Here is a 14,587-nt window from a genome sequence, read left to right as displayed (position 1 = left end):
GTAATGTTATGACCTTGATGGGTTTTTGTCTCCCCTATGTGCCCCAGAATGTGTCAGCATAACTATATTTGTATATAGCTTTATATTTCATGTGTAGAATATGTGAACTTTATACTTAGTATACAGATGCCTTATGTTTTGAAGTGTCAGATTATTTTCTTCAGATTTTATATGCAATAGGGCAACTATATTTGGTGTATGGAATGATTAAGGTGTACATGTCTGTCTGGCAGGGTTCATTTCACCTTGACCTCATTTTCATGGTTCGTTAGTCTATTTTCAGTTTTTGTGGATATGTCTGTTTCCCACGAAACTGTTAACAATAGGTCAACTTTATTTGGTGTATGGAATAATTGCATGGTGTACATGTCTGTCTGGCAGAATTCATTTGACCTTGACCCCATTTACATTGATCATGGGGATGGAATGGGCATTTCCCAACAGTTGAAAAATCCTAATTTTGCATTTTTTTCTACTTTTTATGACAACCACTTGTATATTCTTGACTAGATTATACCATACTGTAAAAAAAAAAAACCAAAGATAAAAGAATGAAAGCCTATATTGTCAAGTTTCCCTTTAAATGATTTTATCCAAATATTTCCTAATTCATGTTCAAGAGGTGCAAAATTGACTGGTTTATTTCATGGTTGTGAGAACTAAAATATAGATACATCCTTGCATTGGATTATTGCCTTGCAATACATATGATTATCAATTATAGAAGTATAAGGGACTAAAAACATCAAAACCCTTCCTGTGTGGGTAGATCTGCTTCAGTCTAGAATATTATTTGAGTATTGCCGTGCAATAAATACAATAAGCAATTATTTAAGTATAACATTTTGAATTGGTTTGGTGTGAGGTTTATAATAGAAAATAAAAATTATGTTGCTATTTTCACTGTAAAAATTCAAGGAAACGATTGTTAAATCTGTTACCTTTAGGAAGGCAGTGTTCTTAATTACACAGAGGACATATATACAGAATGTGGGTTAATTAATGATTTCATTGTGCTGATTTTATAGTTAGAATAATAGGTAGAATGTCAGTTTTTGTACTAACTGCTGTTTCCAGGCTATGGACAACCACCCATTGCTAACCAACCAGACCTCAGCATACCTCTTGAGGCAGAAAAGAAACCAAAGAAAAGGAAAAAGAAAAAGAAAGCAGAGAGTAATACTGGTTGTTGTGTGCTTTCTGCTGTAGACAAAAGGCTCATTTATACTGTTTCTGTCTATATTTTGTTTGCTTTTGATTTGAAACTTTCCTTCTATACAGGGTCTTACTATTTTTTTTTCTTCAATATTTCAACTTAATCTGTAGGTTGACAGAAAAACGAAAATGATTTAGAGTAGTTGTGAAGGGTGATTGTACCTTTACAATATCATATATCTAATGCCCAAATTTTGGAACCTATTCATCATTCTTTTGCAACAAGTAATAGATTATCGGTCTTGGTTAAGTTTTGCTCTTATTATTAATTTGAAAGAGGGGTATACAGCGGTAATTGTATTGTGTCACAACCTGTGCATCCATTGATACCATATGTACTAACTTTTCATCTCATTTAGTCTGAATTGCTTATTTTTAATCTTCTTTCATCTGTAACTAATACGAAGAGAGGAAAACTATTAATTTCAAAGGGAAGAAAATATAAAGTTTGAAACTTGCAAGTGACATAGATTTCAAAATTCTCTATCATTTTTATTATGATAAACTTTGAACATATAAAATCAGGAAAGAAAATCTTGATTTTTACAGATACAGGTCTAGTCTAAACTTACTCATCTTATCATACAGGAAATGACATGATCGCTAAAATAATTATTGTTTCATCCTTTGAATGACGAGTAGCAGGGGCTATTGTACAGAGAGATTTCTTATGAGAAGTTATAAATCAATTTTGAATTTTATTCCCATTAATAGTGAACAATTTTTCATGGATTTACAGTACATATGAATTGAGAAAACTGATTTTCATATTCTATATTGAACAGTTAATTTGAATTTGCTCTAGCAATACTCTCAGAAATTGTTGTTAAAACTGATACCAATATATTGCTGAAACATGTAATTGAGCCTTGAGATGTTGTGATGACTGAATGTTATATGTTGTTTATTGTTATTCTAGTATGGAATATTCACATACACTTTCTACATACATTGATAGTTGTTTTTTTATATATTATAGGATTAAATACAGCTTTTTTTTAAGTAAATGATATGAAGTTATAATATACATATCTATTTTTACTTTTCATGTGGTTAAATTTTGCTCATATTCTGTAATCCTCCATATTAACTATCCACGTCTGAGGACTTCCAACAATTCAATTTTTTGTTTCAAAGACCATTCAGATAAATATATAGTTCTCTGGGTTTGTTCACAACAAATTTTTGGCAGCTTAATATTAATAAAAAAGATTTTATATCACATCTTACAAATAAAATGCTTTAATTTAAGACAACAGTTTTTATTCCCCCGTTTCAAAGGTGGGGATTGTTATACTGGTTTACCTCTTTCCATCTATCTGTCTGTGACACATTTCTGTGGATTTTTTCTCAGCAGTTACAAGAGCTTCTTGATATTTTGTACCAAACTTTAGATTGGTAAGCTAAACTGTGTGACACATTTTCAACTCCTTCCTTTTTGCCACATACATGTGTGTTCTTTACATTTATGCACATATAAGAAGTTTTAGTTACATTTTTCCCAGCAATTACTAGTCAAAGCATTTTGATATTTGGTAATAAGCTTCATATTGGTAAGTTATAAGGTATGAGACATTTGTATCTGCCCTCACTTATCTACTTTCTGTTTGCTCCATACATGTTATTTCTTCACATTGATTGATGAATAAGTAAATTTGATTGCATTCTCAGAAATTGGAGGGGTGGCTAGTGGTCATAAATAGTTCGTTTACTGTATCCTTAGCCTTTTAACACTGAGGTTGTGAGTTCAAACCCTGCACGTGGCAGGTACATTTGACTCCAATCTTAATTGAGTAGGATTGTCAGTTTTCCTGCCTAAGGTTGTTGGTTCTCACTTGGCACTCTGTCTTCCTCCACCAATATAACCAATAGTGCTGAAAGTGGCGTTAAACATCAATGCTCAATCAATCTCAGGAATCACAAATCAGAGCTTCTTAATATTGGGTGCTAAGCTTGATTTTGGTAAGTTTTAGAGAATGACACATTTTTATATCCGTCTGATCTTTTGTTCACTCATGGTCAACACTAAACTGATTTCCCAGGGGGAGCCATTCAGACTTCTGTAAGCCTCTTAGTTTAGACATTTGAAGGATGTATAACAAAAATTGTATTGTTTGCGAAAATAAGGTTGGAAAGAGAATACACAACAAAAGACAACCACCCTAAAAGACCTTGCTGGAAATCTTTTAAAGAAATCTTCAGATAGACACTAATTTTCTGTGCTTTTTTGTATTTTTAAAAAATAGATGTTGTCTTTTTAGCTGATTTGATCTGAAAAACGATTTGAGCTATTGCTATCACTTTGCATCTCTTGTTGTCCTCTAAAGATTTCAACAAGCTACAGTCAGGCAATCAAGCTTTTTGCATTTTTCAAATTGATATATGATGACCCTCACAATTTATATGGCATCTATAACTAAAAGTAGAGTCAAACGAGACAAAACTGATATTCTGGATGCTCGTCCAACATTTTTAAAACAATCAAGCAATAATTATGCCCCCGCCATAGCAGAGGGGGCATTAAGTTTTACCCTTGTCCGTCTGTACGTACGTCCCAAAATTGGTTTCCATTCTCTAACTTGAGTTTGCCTCAACCAAATGTTATGAAACTTATACACAATGCTTATTACCACAAAACACAGATCAAGTTTGAATTTTGGTGGCGTCACTTTAATCATTCTAGAGTTATGCCCCTTTATAAATGGAAAAATTGCAAAATTTTTAGTTTCCCTTCTCTACCTTAAGTTTGCCTCAACCAAATGTTATGAAACTTATACACAATGCGTATTACCACAAAACACAGATCAAGTTTGAATTTTGATTGTGTCACTTTAACCGTTATAGAGTTATGCCCCTTTATAAATGGAAAAATAGTTTCCGTTCTCTAACTTAAGTTTGCCTCAACCAAATGTTATGAAACTTATACACAATGCTTATTACCTCAAAACATAGATCAAGTTTGAATTTTGGTGGCATCACTTTAACTGTTCTAGAGTTATGCCCCTTTATAAATGGAAAAATTGCAAAAGTTTTATTTTCTTCTAAATATCAAGTAATTTTTAAAATTGGAGTTATCTTCCTTTTTCCATGATTATAGTTGAATCAACTACAATCAATGCTTTATACAATGCAATGTTTAATTTTGACTTCCACTGATAAAACACAGATCAAGTTGAATTTGGGTAGTGTTACTTTAACCATTATTGAGTTATGGCCCTTTATAAATCGAAAGATTGCAAAATTTTTAGTTTCCATTCTGTAACTTAAGTTTGCCCCAACCAAACATTATGAAACCTATAAACAATATTCATTACCACAAAACTAAGATCAAGTACAAATTTTTTGTTTTCGTTTTCTAACTTTAGTTTGCCTCAAACAAATGTTATGAAACTTATACACAATGCTTATTACTACATAATACAGATTAAGTACGAAATTTGGTGGCGACACTTTTACTGTTCTTGAGTTATGGTTATGTCCCTTTATAAACATAAAAATTGCTGAATTTTTGAGTTTGTCTCAACCAAATGTTATAAAACTTATACACAACCGTTCTAGAATTACATGTATGCGTGTTTACAAATAGAAAAATTGCTGAATTTTTAGTTTCTGTTCTCTTCTTAAATTAGCCTCAACCAAATGCTATGAGACTTACACACAATGCTTATTACCACAAAACTCAGATCAAGTTCAAATTTGGGTTGCGTCACTTTTACCGTTCTTCAGTTATGTCCCTTTATAACTATATGATATGCAAGCGAGGGCATCATCTGTGTCCACATGTGGACACTATCCACATTTATTTTGTTAGAATGTTGTTATAGTGAAAAAAGATGTTTGTTTTTTAAAATGCCTGAAATCTGAAATAACACATTAGGGTGTAGAATATTTTGCTGTTTTTTTTTTAAATTGAAAATTTTATTGAAAAATATTGATATCCTCTTGTCCCCTGAAATCAGTCATTACCCAAATTTGACCAGCATTTGATATCCCTGATTCACTTAATATGTGTTGTCGTTTTCCTACATTTCTTGTAAGATATTTATTAAAAAGTTGTGTTTTTTAGTTTTTGTCCAGCCTGCGACTTCTGTCACAGAAAGCTAGACAAAGGGATAGTGACGGCAGTGTTAACAAACTTCTTAAAAGCTTAATATTTCAAAAGGTAGAAGACCTGGATCCTTCATACTTTGTATATAGATGCCTTTTGTTATGAAGTTTCCATCTGTCATATGTCCATTGTCCGTGTCCTCATTTTCATGATTCAGTGACTACTTGAAAAAAAAAGTTTAGATTTTTAGTGTTCTTAATTTCTTTCTTATTATGAGTACATTTTTTAATAGGATAACTATATTTGGTATGTGCGTACCTTGCAAGGTCCTCATGCCTGTCAGACAGTTTTCATATGACCTTGACCTCATTTCATGGATCAGTGAACAAGGTTCAGTTTTTGTGGTCAAGTCCATAGCTCAGATACTATAAGTTTTCATGGTTTGGTCTGTTTCTTGTATACTATAAGCAATAGGTCAACTTTATTTGGTGTATGGAATGATTTCAAGATATACATGTATTTCTAGCTTGGTTTATCTAAACATGACCACATTTTTATACGACCGCAAAAAAATTTGTGGTCGTATATTGGTATGACGTTGGCGTCATTGTCGTCGTCCGAAGACACATTGGTTTTCGCACTCTAACTTTAGTTTAAGTGAATGGATCTCTATGAAATTTTACCATAAGGTTCAATACCACAAAAGGAAGGTTGGGATTGATTTTATGGGTTATGGTACCAACAGTTAAGGAATTAGGGGCCAAAAAGGGGCCAAAAATAAGCATTTTTGTAACTTCCAGACATAACTTGTATGGATCTCTCTGACATTGTACCACAAGGTTCCATATCTTAAAGGGAATGCTGGGATTGATTTTGGGGGTAATTGCCTCAAAATTTTAGGAAAAAGGGGCAAAAAACAAGCATTTTTCTAGTTTCATGACAATAACTTGTGTGTAAGTGTATGGATCTTTCTGAAATTGTACTACAAGGTTCCATATCACAAAGGGAAAGCTGGAATTGAGTTTGGGGGCAATTGCCCAAAACGCTTAGGAATAAGGGGCAAAAAATAAGCATTTTTCTAGTTTCCAGACAATAGCTTGTGTTCAAGTGTATGGATCTCTCTGAAATTGTACTGCAAGGTACCATACTACAAAGGGAAGGCTGGGATTGATTTTGGGGGGAATTGCAACAAAATTTTAGGAATTAGGGGCCTAAAAGGGGCAAAAAACAAGCATGTTTCTAGTTTCAGGACAATAACTTGTGTGTAAGTGTATGGATCTTTATGAAATTATACTACAAGGTTCCATATCACACAGGGAAAGCTGGGTTTGAGTTTGGGGGTAATTGCCCTAAACGTTTAGAAATTTGGGGCAATAAAGGGGCAAAAAAACAAGCATTTTTAGCTCACCTGGCCCAAAGGGCCAAGTGAGCTTTTCTCATCACTTGGCGTCCGTCGTCTGTCGTCGTCGTCGTTAACTTTTTACAAAAATCTTCTCCTCTGAAACCACTGGGCCAAATTTCACCAAACTTGGCCACAATCATCATTAGGTATCTAGTTTAAAAAATGTGTCTGATGACCCTGCCAACCAACCAAGATGGCCACCATGGCTAAAAATAGAACATAGGGGTAAAATGTAGATTTTGGCTTATATCTCTGAAACCAAAGCATTTAGAGTAAATCTGACATTGGGTAAAATTGATTATCAGGTCAAGATCTATCTGCCCTGAAATGTTCAGACAAATCTGACAACCTGTTGTTGGGTTGCTGCCCCTGAATTGGTAATTTTAAGGAAATTTTGCAGTTTTTTATTATTATCTTGAATATTATTATAGATAGAGATAAACTGTAAACAGCAATAATGTTCAGCAAAGTAAGATCTACAAATAAGTTGTCATGACCAAAATTGTCAGTCTACCCCTTTAGGAGTTATTGCCCTTAATAGTCAATTTTTAACAATTTTTTGTAAATTTTTGTAATCTTTTACAAAAATCTTCTTCTCTGAAACTACTGAGACAAATTTAACCATACTTGGCCATAATCATTATTAGGGTATCTAGTTTAAAAAATATGTCTGATGACCCCTCCTTCCAACCATCATGGCCGACTTGGATAAAAATAGAACATAGGGGTAAAATACAGTTTTTGGTTTATATCTCTGAAACTAAAGCATTTAGAGCAAATCTGACAGGTGGCAAAAATGTTCATCAGATTTAGATTTATCTGCCCTGAAATTTTCAGACGAAGCCGACAACCCGTTGTTGGGTTGCTGCCTCTGAGTAAGTAATTTTACAAATATTTTGCAGTTTTTTGTTATTATCTTAGATATCATTATAATATCTAATATCTAATACTATTAATTATGATTTTAACCTTATTTTACATGATTTCCAAAGCATCAGTAAATACAGGTGAGCGACACAGGCTCTTGAGAGCCTCTAGTTCTAGTTTCCAGACAATAACTTGTGTTCAAGTGTATGGATCTCTCTGAAATTGTACTGCAAGGTACCATACCACAAAGGGAAGGCTGGGATTGAGTTGGGGGGTGATGAATCATAAGGGGGTTCAAAAAATTTGGGGGGAGGGATCTTTTTTCCTTTTTTTCCTTTTTTTTTTCTTTAAAATTTTCCATTTTAAATTGGTTATTTCTGATTTATATATAAAAGCAAATAATAATGATATGGTTTGAATAGGTAAATTAAAAATTTATAAGTTCTTAGACCACATTCATTCTGTGTCAGAAACCTATGCTGTGTCAAATATTTAATCACAATCCAAAGTCAGCGTTTATCAAGCTTGAATGTTGTGTCCATTCTTGCCCCAACTGTTCAGGGTTCTACCTCTGCAGTCGTATCAAGCTGCGCCCAGCGGAGCATTTTATTTTATCATGTTAAGCTTATGTGATACTTGTAGTAAAACTTTATATTTAGAACTATCAACATAAATTCAATGGTCAGTTAAGCAGGCGAGACATTTCAGCATATGCACTCTTGTTTTTTTAAGTAATTACCCTTGGGCAGATAAAATATGTGCAACACGGGAGACATTGTAACTCTGTCCTTTTTCAATTTTTAAACAGTTCCAAGTTACAAGTCAGCCATTGACTGTGCCTATCTTTCAAATGAGCCCAACTATTAAATGCCATTATTCTAATAAAGTATTTTATAAGAATATTCATGAAAAAATTGGTCTTTTGATTTTTTTGGTAATGATTCCTTAATTAAAGATTTTATTTTGAATAAAAAAGTATATGATAGCTGCCAATAAGCCTGCAATTTAAGTGTTAGAGTATCTGTGCCTACTATTTTTCTAGCACAATTGTTTGTATATATTAGTAAAACACAACTTTGTTTTTTATTGTTTTCACTCTGAAGTTGATGATATGTTTTAGCATTTGTTAGTAATTTTATTTTATGATGGATAATTTATAAAGGATAGAAAAGCAGGACATCTTTTTCATGTGGATTTATTAGAATCTGTAATAATAAGAGTCTTTTTATGTTTTATGAATGTTTATTTACAACCAGGTATCTTTTATTTATTTTATAAGAAACTGGTGAATAATTTATATTTTTTTTCATATTTTTCTAAAATTGTAAATTGTAGTTTATAAGCTTAAACTGAAGAAATTGATATACGTTATTACAAGTTTAATCAGACAATTATTAGTTACAGGTACTATTACAGACAAAACATAGATAAATAACACATTTATGTTTTACGGATGTTCGCTGATCTTGTTTTTGATTTTTTTTTTCAGAAATTTAAAATCCTCTGGTTTTATCCATGTATTGCCGTTCAAAATTTTGCCTGCAGTTCTCTACTTTCTTTTCATAATTTTATAACATATAGTTTAAAAAGCCATTTTTTTAAATCTTCTAAAGTTGCCAGCGTTAAATGTATGAAAAATTTAGAAAGAATCATTTCCACCAAATTTCATTTTTTCTGCTTTTTTTGTTCCTTATTTATTTTTATACATTTTATTAACAGTCTTTTAAATGTCTTGTTATTTTAAACAGAGCAGCGAACATCCTTAACAGGAAATCTTAATTCAAGATCAACTTACCAAACATGAATTGATAGAGATGGTATTACATATGAATTTTTATTTTCAGGTCCTGCACACACTCAAGCTCCCATGGAACCAAGGCCACCTGTTCATTTCACACCACAGTCTGAAACAGAAAAACGTATCATGGAAATTCTTGAAAGTACAGCAGGATTACATCGTAGACAGCAGGAAGAGAAACAAGAGACAGAGAAAGAATCTAGTAAGCCTGGAACTCCTGGAAAATCTGTTGCCCAGAAAGAGACAAAAATTGAGACAACAAGTAGTTCAGCAAACACAGCCACTACACCCAGTACGGCAACTGAGCCATCAGCTACATCAGTGGCTAGTTCTAAAAATAGTGATCAAGTACAATCATTAGCATCTAAAGTTGTTCAGAGTACAGGTTCTAATTTAAATTTGCCATCAAGTGCAGAACTGTCTAGAGAGTCAGAAGATTCACAAGATTCTGAACCTATTTTACCTATGAATGTCATGATACATCAGCAAAGCATGCCACACAGGGTAACAATGCCACAGATGTTTAATGCTGCTGGTGTGCCACAAACAGCTGTTTCGAAACCCGAAAGTCAACAGTTATCTGAAATGATTCAGACAGAGGAAACCTCTCGATCAAGTTCAAGTAGCCCAAGAGTTTTACCGCAATCAAACAGTCCAAGAATTCCTACTCCACATTCTTCAGACATGATGAGATCAACTTCCGGAAGTCCAAGAATTCTACCAACTCAGGATGGAGCAAGATCTACTTCCAGTAGTCCAAGAATTCCCCAGTCACCAAATCAGCGACCCCCTCCTGATTTATATCGTCAAGGTGTACCTTACCGTCATCCTCAAGCTCCTGATGGCTATAGGTCAGGGTCTACAAGTCCAAGGGTTTTGGACAATTCTTTACAGAAATCCGCCACAAGCCCAAGAGTTTCTAATGCACCATCACCAAAAGATATTCAAAGAACTATCCCTAGTCCTCGAATGGACCCACAGAGACCAGGATCTGCGAATTCTGATAGTTCAAGAACAGGTAGTCCTAGAGTACCACCAAGTATCTCACCAGCAGGACATATGCACTTCTCTGCTGACTCACAACATCAAGGGATACCAGGTATTCAACAATCTCATTTTATGTCAAGAACTTTACCTCATCCGATACCACCTCGTGGGAAGTCACCTGGAAGGGTTTCGCCAAGGCAGTCACAGCCTTCACCTAGTTCAGAGACCCAAATTATGTCACAGTCTCAACTGCTACAACAGTTTCCTGGTAGAAAGTCACCAGGACAAGGCTTTGCACCTAATTCCATGGGAAGAGGTATGCCCCAGTACCCACCATCTACTCTGCCTGTCAGTTTTCACAATCAAGGTAATGCATTCAGACCGGGAATGATGCAGCACTCTGCTCCAAATAGATTTCAACAGCAATCTAATTTTCGACCTCAGTTTTCATCAGAACAACAGAGACCATTGTCACAGAGGTACATGTATCCATACCCACAATCTGTGACTTCCTCATTAGCAGAATCAACTTTAGCTCAGCTTCCAAGGTTTACAGCCAAGGTTACATCAGCTGAATCAGGTGCTTCTCCGACAAGTCAGTCTGCACCAGCTTTAACTTCAGGAAATCAACCATCAGCAGGTACACATACTTCAGAGTTGGAGCAGACTGGTTTTAACCCATCTGAACCAGCTATTCCTGGATTAAGGCAAGATAAAAATAGCTTAAATGTGACTGAATCTGCTCTACCAAGATCATCTCATCATATACAACAGTCATATATTCCTCAAAGTACAACAAACATACCACCAAATTCCAATCAAAATGTGTTACCCACTGCAGTACAGATGTCACAGACTCCAATGGGTTCTTTACAGACAAGTACAACATACTCTGCTATGGGGACAATTTCTCATGGGCAAATCCCATCAACCAAAGTCTTTGTTTCATCTTCACAGTCTGTTGTCTCCTCATCACAATCAATAGAAGGGCAAAGCAATACAACTTCTAGTCATAATATTAGTCATACTACCACCTCATCAAGTAACGAATGCAGCCATAAAGAGATTTCTTCAAATTCAGGTACAGCAGAAAGTAAACAAACATCTGTAAGTAATACTCAGATGACTGTCAATGAGACTAGTCAAGCACAAATAACATCAGAAATTTCAACAAGTTCAGCTAATCAGACATTAGAATCTAAGGATGTTGTGAAGGAGGAAAATTTAAACCCTTCTCAATAATATTCTACTTAACAAATCAATGTGTATGTTCATCTGAAACTATTATGTGATTACCATTTAAACAGTTGTGGAGAGAAATTATAGAATTAGGATTATAAAAGCCACTAACCCATCCTTTCAGTACTTTTCAGTTTGAAAAGAAATATTTTCAATTTATAACAGGATCTTAGTAGCTACACATTAAATGGCACATATGTTTGTGAATAGGATGTATTGTGTTATTTACACATATTGAATGGCACATATGTTTGTGAATAGGATGTTGTGTATTATTTACACATATTAAATGGCACATATGTGTGGGAAGAGGATGTAGTGGACTATTTGAATCAAAGGAAGGAGAACTTCAATGTAATGTCAATGTCATTTTATATATTTATTGTTACAATGAATTGGAAAGAAATATTCAATGAGTAGTGAATGAATCAGTGCTGGATGGTTACATTAGTCTTGTGTTAATCTTATATATAACTATTTATGAGTACATTTCAAGTAATGTGTATAAATTAGAATTCTACAATTGAAGAAGTCAATTTCAAAGAAGTATTCTCACCGAGTTAAAACTCAAATGATTAGTCAATTCTGTGTATTTTCTTGATGACATCTCACATTAAACAGAAAGTTCATGGACTTCATATTGAATATAGCTTTTTGTCTGCAGGTAAGATTTGATCAATAGTTGATAATATTTGTTTTAAGAAAAGGTACATAAAGACAAGTAATGATATAGCATGCACACAGGTAGCCAAAAACAATGGTAAAAAAAAAAATTACTATTGTAATTGTAACAGTAGAGTAAGATTCTCACTAGAAAATCCCATTGTCACCTCCGGGACTCAAAACCAGGACCAGTGTTTCCTATCAGTGCTCTAACCGACTGAGCTAAAGAAGTACTTCCCTAGGGCCTATCATGGAAAATAATTTACTAAGATATTAAAGTTCCATCTGGAATACCCCTTCCAACAACTTGCAAAATAAAAAATAAAAAAACACACAAAAAAAACAGAAATTTCTTGTGATGTATTAATATAGTTGTGTCTTGTCTCATTCGCACTCACACACACTTCTTTTTGTACAGACAGAGAAATAAATGTAACTGCACCATGATTTCTTGTTTTGTTTATTCATGACTATTTTGTGGATTTGAATAAAATGAGATTCATGAACAGTATAACTTTTTACATATCTTTCTTGAAAATTTTCATGTTTAACAATTTTATTTTGAAAAATACATTTTTAAAATCTTATGTTTTATTTGGAGAACTCATTTCTTTGAGAAAAAAATCTATAAGTTTAAAGGCAGTCATAATCAATCAATATAATTTCTAGTATGATCTATAATATTGAACAATGTACTAAAAAAAGTTTTTATGTAGCATCATGAGCAATATCAGTGAAGGATTTTAAAATATTGTTCACCATGAAATTATGTCCACCAGACACTTTTTCACAGTAAATTGGGCCGACGGACATAATGTTATGAAATAGTACTCATAAATACTGTTCTTTCTACATTTGGCCTTTCTTGTTCTTTTAACAGGGATTGTGACAGGAATATCTTATCTTATTGAATATAGCTAAAATATTTCAGTGACTTTTTTATTATCTCCCTTTAAAGTACACTTTTTACTGTGAAAAAGAGTCCTCTTATTGAAATCCAACAATTACAGGACAGAATTTAATAGTACATGTATTTTATCATGAAATTATGCCCGATTGAATGGACACTTTTTCACAGCATCGGACACATTTAAATATAACTTTTCTGTGAAAAAGTGTCCAGGTGACACTTTTATGGCTCACATTTGCAATAGAACACTGGTGAAAATCATACATAATGATGATCTCTGATCTTTAATAGCTGTTAAAGAAAATATTTGTTTTAAAGAAATGATTTTTTTTAAACTAATAGTCCAAAAGGGGTTCTACTGCATTTTATGAGTGCTCATGTTACTAAAAAAGATATCAAAGGATATTCAAACTCATTCGAAAACCAACTGACATGCCATGGCAAGAAAAGAAAAACAATCAAAAGACAGATAACAGTATACAAAACACAACATAGAAAACTAAAGACATAGCAACACAAACCCCACCAAAAACCGGGGGTGATCTCAGGTGCTCAGGAGCAGTAAGCAGATCATGCTCCATATGTGGCACACTTCATGTTGCTTATGCAAGTACAAACCAGGTGATAAGTCTAAGACGGTAGATCACAATCGAGGAGATGAGGACAGAATTGTGGTTACGACAACTGGAACATATCTGTCATCATCTGTGAAACTAGTATAATTACTAAATACTAAATAATAAATACATATTGTTATTGTTCACCTTATTAAGATATGACCGATATTGAAAAGAAATAAAAATTTCTCCTTTTCTTTCAGGATGAAATGGTAATTGCTGCAGATTCTCATTAAACAATAGATGATAAAGAAACAGTTGTTTGATAGATATGTTGTACATGTATTATTTATGTTTGAAAAAGACTTTGTATAATGTGTTTAAAAATTTATGCAAGAAAGAGATCTTTTAACTTTTTAGAAATATATAATGTGATTGTAGATATTTTTCTCCGAGATGTTTTGTATGTAATTGGCTTTGTTCGTGATACAATATGTTCTTTGAGTAAGGAGATTATCATGCAAGGTAGTCCATTTGTGGTTTATTGTTTGTTATAAATGTTTTTTTGTATGATTGTCCTAGTAAATATAAGTGATGTGTGAGTCTTTGAATTTTATTAACCATCACCATATAAAATTAGGAGATGTGATATGATTGTCAACGAGACAACTATCCAACAGGAGATTTAAGAATTAGCCTTAGGGCTCATCTTCAACCATAAGAAAAACCCATACCGTAAAGTAAGCTATAAAAGGCCCTGACATGACAAAATGTTAAAATTATAACAAAATGAAAACAACAGCCTGATTTATGACTAAACAATGAACCAAAAACAAATATGACAAACATCAACCAATGACAAAAAATGAAATACAGGCTCCTTAAAGGGGCTTTAGCTAAG

At 33.4% G+C, this 14,587-nt stretch overlaps 1 protein-coding gene across 7 annotated transcripts in view; it reads left to right on the top strand.

Moving 5' to 3' along the window:
- Positions 1-14,283, top strand: part of LOC127729715 (histone-lysine N-methyltransferase 2C-like) — a 102,331-nt gene extending 88,048 nt beyond the window's left edge. For 6 of the 7 annotated variants that reach the window (XM_052237571.1, XM_052237573.1, XM_052237572.1 and 3 more), the window contains 3 exons: positions 1,078-1,176; positions 9,377-12,220; positions 13,950-14,283. In XM_052237571.1, coding sequence (XP_052093531.1) covers positions 1,078-1,176; positions 9,377-11,559 — 2,282 coding nt within the window. In that variant the 3' untranslated portion in view covers positions 11,560-12,220; positions 13,950-14,283. The remainder of the gene's footprint in view (positions 1-1,077; positions 1,177-9,376; positions 12,221-13,949) is intronic. The other variant, XM_052237576.1, reaches the window with a different exon arrangement.
- Positions 14,284-14,587: the final 304 nt, after the last annotated feature.

The sequence above is a fragment of the Mytilus californianus genome, unplaced genomic scaffold (genome assembly GCF_021869535.1).
Source record: "Mytilus californianus isolate M0D057914Y unplaced genomic scaffold, xbMytCali1.0.p SCAF_2, whole genome shotgun sequence".
In the NCBI taxonomy this organism is placed as follows: Eukaryota; Metazoa; Mollusca; class Bivalvia; order Mytilida; family Mytilidae; genus Mytilus; species Mytilus californianus.
This window is presented reverse-complemented; position numbering and strand designations above follow the sequence as displayed.